Source organism: Carettochelys insculpta, chromosome 5, assembly GCF_033958435.1.
Source record: "Carettochelys insculpta isolate YL-2023 chromosome 5, ASM3395843v1, whole genome shotgun sequence".
Classification (NCBI taxonomy): Eukaryota; Metazoa; Chordata; order Testudines; family Carettochelyidae; genus Carettochelys; species Carettochelys insculpta.
In genome coordinates, this window is record NC_134141.1 from 35,910,742 (window position 1) to 35,922,584 (window position 11,843).

An 11,843-nucleotide genomic window follows, 5' to 3' on the forward strand; every position below is an offset into this window, starting at 1 on the left:
CTGCTTTCTTCTGCAGCTTCCCAGAGATGCTGATGCACTGATTTAATTAGAGTTACTACTTATTTGTCAAGGTGTAAAAGTGATCTGGATGTACAAATTAATGGTTCCTATTTAAATATAATTTAACCTTGAATCCATATTCTTAGGACAGTTGTAGTTCTACAGAGTTGCGTATTAAACGATTTTAATAATACTGATAAAACTAGTACTAGATTGTGCTGGAGAAGAGCAGCTACAGGGAAGTCAGGAATAAATCCATCTATTTTTTCACAGTGTAATTACAGTCTTGTGGCCAAAAGTGGCAACTCCCCTCTTGATCATATTCTGTGCACTTTTGGCTGAGTTACATGAGTTACAAGGCTCACAGACTGCAAAATCTGTCTCTTGATGCTACTCTTTAGGGCTGGGATGGTGGTTAAAATTATTCAGGTACATCTTCAGGTTCTTGGTCAAATTCTCTTAAGCAAAATGCTTGCACAAACTGTTTGCCTTTGCAATAACTCCTGAAAAGATCATTACTTCCAGCCTTGGTCTATCCCTAGGACAAGTCCAGTTAGGTCAACCGTGTTACCACCAGAGAATCAGTGTCAGCCTTTGTTTGTGAATATCAGTATGTTCTTGTTAATTGGATCTTATCTGTAGCTTTGAACATTTAGCTGACAATTTCTGATCCGTGCAAAAAAATATTATAAGTAGTGGTGCATGCTTTGGAGAACTATGTAAAAGACATTCCATAGCTGCCAGGTTTTCAAAAATCAACACATTTCCCAGTTGCAGAAAACATTTTTTTCCCTTGCAAATATAACTACCATGATTGACAAGTACCTCTCAGGCAAACCTTGGCAACACTTAATGCAAGTCCATCTCTTTGGCATCTTAAGCAAAATTCCTGCACAAACTGTTTGTCTTTGCAATAACTCCTACAAAGCTCATTACTTCCAGCCGTGGTCTATCCCCCATGTTGTGCATTTATTCCTGGGATGCATTATCAACATGTGGCACATGTCCTTGACATGCACAGAAGAGTTACACCCCAGGATAGCAGCATGCATGACAATAGTATTGACTCTTACTCCTTTATGGTTGCTGGGATGTAACCGAGAAATCTAATAACTGTGACAGTAGGCCTTTCGGTTTTCCCTTGCCTTTCCAGACAGTGAAGCTGCACAGACACTAATGAAAGGTTAAATGAATAGGAATAGCTGACAAGAGGTACAATAAAGAAGGGGCTTGGTAATCCACAGACACTGAGCAGAGATCCTTGGCTCAAGCAAAGAAAGGACAGCACATCGACGAGTCACAATATTTAAAACAGCTTGCTATACACAGAGGCTTTTGTGTCTGGGTACATGTCTGGCTTTGGAAGGAAAAAAAAAAGACACTGAAAAGGAATTTCAGCATGGGGCACTTTGGCAAATGTAAGGTCACAATAAGGAGAAAATGTTTTGTACGTGTTGTTACATCTTTGTACTGAACATTAAAAAGCGGGGGCTAGAAACATACATCACAAGTTTCATAATACCACCACACTTGACAAATATGATATAGTTGCTACACTGGTACAATACGTTTTCAACTGACAGCACGATAGGTGTCACAAAACTACTCGGCATCACTAAAAGGCTTGTAGCAGTTCATAATCTGTACTGCACATTACCAGCAAACTTCCCTCATAGCCAAAGAATTCTGAAGGCATGAGTTTCTGTAGTTTTATAGTATAGCACAATTGTTGACCTAAGAAATTGTTGCATATTGCAAAAACATGGCTAAATTCCCAAACAGTGCATCAGACAATGAGAATTGAAAACTTTTCAGAAGATAGATTTTGGCAATTTAGTTCTTGGGCTTGTGATTAATCAGTTTTAATAATTTTAAATTACAAAAAATAAAATATAATTACTGTGCACTTACTTATTTTAGAACCCTTTAGGTTTCATTATTTTCTATAAAAAGACGTTTAAGTAACGGAAAGCCATTTTAACTTAGCGAAAAAACACTGAAGAGAGCAAACGGAAACAAAAACAGCAGTCTAACGTGACAAGAGCTAAACAAAAGTTATCTGCATTCAGAATTTGTTACTTAAAGTTATTATAGTGGCACAAAGTCAAACAACAAACAACTGTGAAAGATAAAAAAAGCCTCAATTTACCTGGAAACCTATCTGCCTTTGTACTGTAGTACAACATATATATTTATAAAGTGTGGAAAAACTACGCCATGAAAACATTCTAAAACAAGATAACCTCTTTGAACGACCAAATTAAATTACAGCTGAACTCCTGAGTGTACTCAGATTCTAATAAGCAACAAATAAAAGCTTTTACTAGCTAGCAACAGAATGAGAGCTACTGTGATGTGCAAGAGATAGACAAATCCAGCAGTTTATCTCACTGGATTATATCACTTACTTAAATAGTAAGTTTGTTCAAAGCAATGCTCGTAAAAACTAGCATAGAACTATTACACAGTAATTATGATCAATGGGATTTTAAGTGTAAACATGCCACAAATTAGGTGGACAGAGATAGACGCAAAATCCAAGACATAAACATAAATAAATATTTTACTAAATTGTTAAGTTCCTTTTATTTAAATAAAGTAGAAACTGTTACTTATTCCTTCATAGCCTATCCATTTTCTAAAAAGCAATCCTGTGTCCCAGCTGTGCCCTCTACATTATGGGAACCCTTGCATAGAACACTTGTCTCTTCTGTCACTTACTCTAATAATTTTATAGTCAAACACAAAACTAATCATATAAATGTGCATAGAAGAAAGTAATTCATTACATAAATATTCTATAACAAAAGTATTTTAACTTTTGAAGGCTGATATCCAATGTGTGAAAGGGACTCCTTCAAAGACCCGTCATAATAACCCCTCATAAAAATAAATGTTTATTTTTTAAAAATCCAATGCCTCACATGCATTTTATTTGGACTTCCTCAATTTTATCTTTTAAAAATTAAAACCAGTTGCTGAGTTATATACATCAACTGCAAATCCTACTGATATGCATGTAAACCACACCTAAAATGCAATAGTCACCCCAAAACCTGCAACACTAGATGTGTGATGATTATTAACTTCTTTACAGAGCCATTACATTTTTCTCAGTATTTTTCATTTTTATTATCCATACGCATATCTAATAAATCAAGAGGCTCCCAGTAGCTCTGTAGAGAAAAGTTTAACTAACCAATGATACTTTCCATTTCAAAAGACAAATGGAGAGAGAGAGGACATGTACAGCATTTCCCTAATATAATAAGTGTATTTGTTTTTATTCAGCAATATTTTCAATACTAGCTCTTGTATGATGAATGAGAACATCTTCTATGTCACCAAAAAAGTTAAATATTACTGATTATGCAGCTAACTAAAGAACCTCTTAATCACTTCCAACTTAGACTTGATTTACAAAATTCTAACCTAAAATGTTACCACTGTGTAACAAGTTAGCTAAGTATGCATTAAAATACTGTTCAATTAATAAGTGCAGTGAAAATATAAAATGAAAATATAGACAAGTATTACTATGCCCCCTAGTTTAGAGCCCAGTTTTTAAACGTTGTGTACCTTAATAACTATGTTTTGCATGAGGTTTTATTCCAAACAACTATTGATGTTAGTGGTAATTTGCAAATTACATTTTTACATGCCATAATATTCATATGTAACATTTGCAATGACTTTTATTGTTTAATCGCTTCTGCATTTCAGTATTGGATACTATGGAATTATACTTATTTAGCAAGCTATAAATAATGTAGTTGGCATGTGCAATTGATATTTAGCATGTCTCACTGTAACTGTAAAAGCCTCATTATAGACTAGCAAATCATTTCTAACAAGTTCAACTGACAAATACTAAAGCAAACGTGTGCAACATTCTCCTAAGTTGTTTGTTTTTTCTAAGCATACATATCTGAGACAATGTGCAGAAGACCATCCAAAAATATTTTTAAAAAGTAAACATGCAAGTTAATATTTGAAGTCCTTTAAAAAAATCTCAGTAACAACAAAAAGAATAGCTTTCTTCCCTTTCTCCCCTTCTCAGCTAGTGTCCAATTTCTTCTTTTCTGAACAGCTGTATTATCCAACTTAAGTTGCTCTGCTAATTTCAGTCCCATAAGGACTAACTTGGAAGGCAAGAAAATACAAGAAAAGATCAATTTGCTGGGAAAGATCAAATGAGAAAACTGTGGGGACAGCACGAGGTCAGAGTGTGGAGAACTAAGCAGACCTGTTCTTCATTAAGTTAAGCTCTCTTGGGATGTCACACACTACCTGTCCATGGGTTTATTGAACCGACTAACCCTCATCTCTGTACCATTCTTCTGGGCCCAAGCAAATCACATCCTGCTGCTGACAAGTTAGCAGGGGAGCGAGGCTGCAACATGAAAGCACTTTTCTTTCTTGTCTAAATCAGGCAGATTTTTGAAAAGACGACACAGCATTGACTCATGACATGGCAAGATGAAATGAGAGGTCTGGGCCAGTCTTGGAACTGTGCAGATAAAAGTAATCAAATGACACTCCTGGAATGCAAATTGGCATTCTTGACTGCAGCAATTGCACAACCATGAAACATCCCTGACAGCAAGCAAGATTAGGACAAAATGTTATGTAAAGCACTGAACGCAAAAACTCACTTGAAAAGTCAAACTGTAGCACTTACATTTCAATACAGCAATAGCTCTGCTTTTGTCTGTTTCTTTACTGCTTTGTTTTACGTAATCGCATATTCTCATCTGTCACATAACACTTCAAGTATAAAAACTCAAACAGTTTGAACGTATGTCTCCTAGATTTGTCCACCTATATTATTTTAGCTTTTTTTTTTTTAAAAATTGATGTGCTTAAACAGAACACGTGGTTAAGCAATATGCATATAGAACAGTTCATATTTTGGGGACTTTGGGCAGTTTCTAACTTCTCTCATAACACAAGTGCACAGTTACACATTCTCTTGCATCTGAATCATAGTAAATTACTAAAATAATTTGCAAAATACTAAGTCACATGATTTTTAAATATCATGCTCTTTACTGCAAAACATATACACCGCTAGAAGTTTCATTAATGCTTGACTACGTAAAATAAAACTTGTGTAACACGGAGCATTCATGCCCAAATAAATATAAAATTGAAGATTCCTGCAGTTTTTAAGAGACAGGAAAGTTCCGCACACTTTTTCAGGGTCTTGGTATTCTTAAGCAGGCTTATTAAATATTATTGTCTGAAATTAAGTCAATATGGCAAAAAATGCTTGCACTGTTTTAAAATAATTCCTGACTGTGGAGATGAGTGATAATACAGACAGTAACTGGAAGATGCTATTATGAAAACCAAAGCCCTCTCCTGTCTCTGAATATTTAATTAGCTGCCATGTCTGAAAGTCATACAGGTTTAAAAGAGAAATATTTAATGTTTTGCTTTGACTGCTTACTTAAAAATAGCTCCAAGGCATGTGAACTGTTGGTGGAAGGAGGAAAAAAAAGATGGTGCCACTTTAATCCTGGGTACACCAAATTAATACACGGCTTTTGTGCATCAATTTTACAACAGCTTGACTCTAGGGTAAACAGGAATCATCATAAATCGCAGGCTGCTTTCAAACCACTGATTTCTGTCAGCCTTGCTGTAACCACAGTCCTGGGCACATGCTGCTTCTTTTCCCCTCCCCACCCTGGGGTTTTGTTGTTGCTGACCCCTGCATTTGACAGTGGCATCTCCTGCTTCAAAACTGTGGCTTTGTTCACTGAGATACAACATGTCACATTAAGGTAGGAATGGAAAAAATATTAACATTGTCTCATTCTTCTCCTCCCCATCTTCCTTTTTATATACGCTATCCGATCCCCACAGCTCACATCCAATCCTCAAGACGGGGGTAACAATAGCAATTTACGGTGGAAGCTACCTAAAAGCATGAGAGTGATCAAGCAACACACACTTTATTGAATATGGGCTGATTCCTGCTCCTTACTAAGTGAATTAACTATACTTCTTAACCTCAGAAATATCACCATCATACTACACATTCACTTGTGCAGTCCTGTTTTTTATTAAAACGCCCTTGTTCCCTGCAGCTGTAACGGTATCTACACATCACAGCCCAGGCGAGAGAACTGAAACAAGATGAGATCCTGATTTTTATTGTTAATTTACATGTTTCTAATTAAAACAAAAAGCCTGCTCTGTAAAACCCTGGTCTGCAAGAACTGGCCCGGTTTCATCTGCTCACAGGAGAGCCAAGCAAACATGTTCTCAAAGCTGTTTTCCCTCTTCCAGGGAGCGCATCAATAGTTCCCTCCAAGTTCTGTGAACGACTGCAGGCTGGGAAAGGTGTAAACTGCGAGCACATGCACAAGCAGAAGAGAAGAAAGAATTACTGGGGGAACATGGATTTACACTTCTGCCTCCCTGCCTCAGGCGTTGTTTCTCTTTCCACCCTGCTCCCGAGACACACACACACACACACACACTCCTCCACAGGTCCTCCACTGGTTACCTTTACATTCACATACACACACACACACCTCCACACGTTACGTTAACATCATGTGTGTCTCTCTCACACACACTTTCTCCTCCATAGGTTACCTTTAAATTCTCTCTCTCACACACACTCTCCTCCACAGGTTACCTTTACCTCTTGTGCAACCCTTACCCGGCTCCAAGCAGAGATTTCCAAAAAAAAAAAAAACCTCTTAATACCACGTCTAAACTCAAGCTCATCCCTGACTTGTCTAAAAACCAAACCACGTTATCCCCCCACCTTGGGCGGAAGGCAAGAGGCAACAACACCCTGTGGCCATCCCACCCAAAAGTGCCTGCACGCTCGAGAGAGCTGAAATCAGTGCTTCAGCGTAGCCCGCGCGCGCGCGCGCACTCACACACTCTCTCTCTCTCTCACACACACACACACACACCCCTCCTCCACAGGTTACCTTTACATTGTGTGACACACACCCCCACACGAGCTGTTTGTTTAGAAGCGGAGGACCACGCCGCGGCGCGGGGCGGCTTTTGCTCCCGCACAACTTCTGACCCAACCCCGTGAAAAGGGCAAGGCGGCCGGGAAGTTCTTACCATCTCCGCATGCTGCTTGTCAAGTGCACCCCCTGTCTCCGGCGCGCCGCTCGGCAGCGGTGCCTGCCCACCGCCTCTGGCTCGCTGCTCCTCTGCCAGCCTCTCTCGCCCCCTCACGTTCCAGCCTCCAGGTGATGCGACCTACAGACAAAACGAGTCTCTCCGCAACTTCCCAGCCCGAACTTCGGCGGGGGGGGAGGGGACCCACGTTTGGAGCCGCAGCCTCCACAGGTTGGTCTGTTGTTGTTGTGGGGCTGGACGCGCAGGGCGGGGGCGGGGGGAAGGACTCGCGTGCGGAGCCGAAAGGCCGACGCCGCTTCCTCGCTCCCCTGGAGCCCCGCCGCGGGCTTTGCTCCTGGGGCGGGCGCGAGCGCGGGGGTCCCACGCAGGCCGCTCGAGCCCAGCTGTCAGCTGCGAACTTTACCCGGAGCTGCGCGCCCCCGCCCGCCCGTGCCGGGCTCGGGCTCGGGCTCGGGCTCGGGCTCTGCCCCCCTGGGCCGGCTCCTGCTCTGGCTCGCAGCCGCTGCGAGCCCTCCCGCTGCTTCCCCTCTTCCTTATCAGCTCGAGGCGGCCCGGCGCCGCTGGGAGCGGGCGAGAAGTGGGGCGGGGGGGGGGCGGCGGTAAAATAATCGGAAGGCGCAGGGACGAAAGTCCCGCGGAGCGCGGTGGGAAAAGTTAGGCAGCGCTGCAATAGTTGCCTGCGGTCCCGCTCCCCTGCTCCCCACGCCCTGGGGCTCTGCCGCCGCCGCTGTCGGGTGTGGAAGCTGAAGAACTCTTCAAGGCCCTTGCGGGAGCGGGAGGCGGCGAGCCGTCACGCTTGTACGTTTGCAGGGTGAAGACAAGAGTCACATCTGTGTGTGACACGGAGCCAACCCAGCGAAACCCTGCCCTGGAGACCGAGGAAAACACAAGCTCCAGGCTTCACGCACAACTGCAGCTGAGAGCACACATTTTTGAGGCACATGCACAAAATCCACACCCTTTCCCAGCCACACACACACACTCATCATTGCCATCAGCCAGGACATAATTTAACATGTGGGAACAACGCAGCAAGTTGCACTGATTTATCATAGTTTCGCCAACTTTCAGCTGCTCCAGCCCCGGAGAGGAAATGGCACAGATTTTATGCCTGTTCCTCTATGCAGAATGTTCCTTTTGACACTTTTCTTCTAGGACTACTCTTCCCCCAAGGTACATCAAAGGCTTTACAACTCCTCCTCCCCCTGTCCTTATTTATGGATCTGAAATGTTGGCAGATATGAAAAGCCACATGAGTAATTTGAAAAGGGAGACAATGACTAAAGTCTCTAGAGTTCATTTGTCTGTCCAGGGGTAATAATAATCACATCTGTTATCCACTTACATGTCTACCCCTCCCTTCTCTGGTAGTCCAGATAACAAAATGAAGACTCCTTGTCTTTTTAAAAAAATCTTTTCTTTCAAAATGTATAGTAAAAGCAGCAGGGTTCTTTCCATGGGGACTGTAAAAGATGCAAGCGCATGTTAACAAAATGCTGTCACTATGAAGAGCACCTTCACATTTTCAAGCTGCCGCATTAAATAAAAACTTAATAGCTGTTTCCAACGGTCAAGTCAAATTTTCCATCTTCTTCCTCTATTGATATTTGGACACCTTTATGGTCAAGTGAGTATGTGAATAGGTTTGGGGGTGGTGAGGTGAAGGGTCAGGGACAAGCATGTGAGACAGGGAACTAGCTGCCTTTTGATTCACTAAGGAATCTATTTTCTTTTGGAGACACCACACCAAAATCACTTACACTAGCACGTCTTTGTGCATTATTCAGGCAGCAGCATATCTAGTAGGTATTACTTCCCCTCCCTTCCTATCCCCTCCCTTTAACCCCCACCCACACCATTTTCTGTGTCTGTTTCCAGTGTGGGCAGAGTAATCAGATCTATGTGACTATCCTAATTGTGGACATGGACCATACATGCCCCAGTTACCTATTTCTCTATAAAATCATTCATTTGAAGAGTACAGTAGACCCCCAACTGACGTGATGGTTGCATTCTTGTGCAACCCCACATAAGTCAAATTTCACATAACTCAGGGGAGCCATGAAATTGACCAACAGGGCAGCCTGGCTCCAGGCTTGCCCACTGCTCACAGGAGAGGGGAAACTGACCAGAACTGCTGTGCTAGTCAGTTTCCCAGCTCCTGTCAGTGGCAGCAGCCAAGTATCAGGCTGTTACCCCTGACAGGAGTGGGCAAACTGATCCTGTCAGGGAAGGCAAGAATCAGGCTGCTGCTCCTGTCAGTGGTGGCAGCCAAGAGTCAGTTTCCTGGCTCCCCTGAGTGGCGGGTAGCCCAGAGCCAGGTGCCAGCTCCATGCCACTCAGAGTTGCATTGCTCCAAGAGTCATGCAACTTGACTGTGCATATTTTGGGGTTTTTCTATATGCAGAATCTGTTCACTGAGGATAATGGAGAAGTATAGGAACTGAGATTTAAATAACCTAACTTCATCCAGATTAGTTTGGATCCTTATTTCAGGAGTACACTTCAGGTTTTGTTGTGGTGCAGACAGGTTTTCATTTGCTACACAACGGTACCTCCTTTCTGTAGCTTACATTAGAAGATGCTGATGTCTATATTGAGGCTTTGAATAATTTAAGAACCAGAAGCAAGCCAATATCTGATGTGTTTTCTAGCAACACGGCAGAGAAATAAGAGAAATTGGTTATTCATCTCACAGTTGAGTCTCATTACGCACAGAAAGTCATTCACTCACTTGGCCCTTTGAACCAATAATGGGCCAAGAACCTTCCAAAAATTGTGGCCACATGGCCCTCTGGTGGCTAAATACCTTCACAAGGCCACTTGCATGTTTCTCCCTATCAGGTTGCTTCAGACTGACCCGAGTCAGTTTAAGTAATAAAATTTGGGACCGTTATTGTAACAAAGATACAATCCCCTAGATGACAAGGGTATATGCCACACAGGAAAGTTGATGAGAGACTAATCTTTATATTTTGGCCTCGGTCATAGGATATAGGGTCTATGCAAATCTATATCATGGCAGGGGTCAGCATGCATCACTATTACACTTGCCATTGGTGCCCACCAAGTAACGCCTTAACAGTAAATGAAATAGCAGGCTGTCATCCTCATGGAGGCCAGCCACCCTAGTGAGACATGCTCATATACACACAGAATCAAGCAGGTTACAGCTTGAGGTCTGGGATACTCCACAGGATACTAAATCTAAATTCTGTGGCATGGTTACAGGATTCTGCAGTTCTGACTCTACTTGGAACTTCTGTAGCAGTTTCCATGGTTTTTTAAATGAGATTTTTAACAAATATAATAGGAAAATGTATAATCTGTTCACTACAGTAATTCCTGTGCTATTTTATCAGTAATTCACTGATTTTTGTATTGACAATGAATAAAAGTCTCATAAAAGATTTGAGTTGGAGAAGGAGAAAGAGTTGGGGGGCTTTTGATGTCTGGGCTGGCAGTTTGGTATTGTGGGATAAGTACATTAGCTAGGATGTTTCCAATAAAATGATCAATACTGAAATTAACAGTGTTGAGATTTTACATTTTTTTTTAGGTTTCAGAGTTAGCAACCAATGAACTGAATGAAGTAGTTTACACCTTTCAGAACCCTTGTTTCAGACTGTTATCAATCTTGGGTAGAATACATTACCTTGATTTATGTCCATAGTTTCAAAATTATCTACTAAAAGAGCTAGAAATAGAATTTTAAAACATGAAAAGTTTAAGTTCTTGATCATAATTCTACACAGGTCAAACCTCTCTCATCTGGCACTGTTGGGAGCTGACTGGTGCCAGAGGAGAGAATTTGCCGGATGATGGGAAGTCTATATTTTCTGGCACATTACCAACACTTCCACTGCTTATTGGGCTCTTAGAAGACATTTAGGGGTTAATTATAGCTAAATAACAGCACAGAACACCTAAAGCCAGGACTGGTGGCTGTAAACAAACTTTATGAGACCTCAGGAAACTTGGCCAAACCCATGATAAGTGGTTATCCAGCCAACTAAAATCATGCTGGATTATAGAGTGTGCTGGATGAGAGAGTTCCAGATTAGAGAGGTTCAACCTGCTGTAAAACATTTTTTGTGGCAGATTCTACAGCCAAAAAATCACGGAGTAGATGGAATCCAGTCTAGAGCTGCATCCAATTTACATGTTTGTTTCCGTGTCTTGTATAATGCTATGCATGCCATCAATGCTTAACGAGTCACAAATAATGAAACAACAAGAAGTCCTGTGGCATCTTATAGACAAACAAACAAAGTGGGTCTTTGCCCACAAAAGCTTATGCGCCAAAATATCTGTTAGTCTATAAGGTGCCACAGGACTTCTTGGTTTTTTGAAGATACAGACTCACTCAGCTACCTCTCTGATACTTGTCACCAAATAATGAAATAAATGCCAGAATGTGATGATACACCCTCTACTGGAGGATGGTCAATCAACAGTTAATCATGGAGACTTCTGACAGTTTTTCAAAGTACATGAACTATTCCAAGTTTTGAGATAGTCTGAGAGGCTCAGAGAGTAGCATCAAGCCCTAAGAAATGGACTACTTCTCAAAGAATTGTTATCCCAAGGATGAGAAAATCAATCTCCTCTTATCAAACTATGCAACATTATACTGTAGCTATTGTGGAGGGTAGTTAAAAAAAATTCACTTTCACTAATGGGAAAAAGTCTAAATGCTGATGACTCAAGGTAGGACTCAACAT

General features: G+C 41.5%; 1 protein-coding gene across 1 annotated transcript in view; it reads right to left on the bottom strand.

Moving 5' to 3' along the window:
- Window positions 1-7,221, bottom strand: part of BNC2 (basonuclin zinc finger protein 2) — a 457,477-nt gene extending 450,256 nt beyond the window's left edge. Inside the window, exon 1 of the mRNA XM_074994931.1 lies at window positions 7,099-7,221. Coding sequence (XP_074851032.1) covers window positions 7,099-7,101 — 3 coding nt within the window. The 5' untranslated portion in view covers window positions 7,102-7,221. The remainder of the gene's footprint in view (window positions 1-7,098) is intronic.
- Window positions 7,222-11,843: the final 4,622 nt, after the last annotated feature.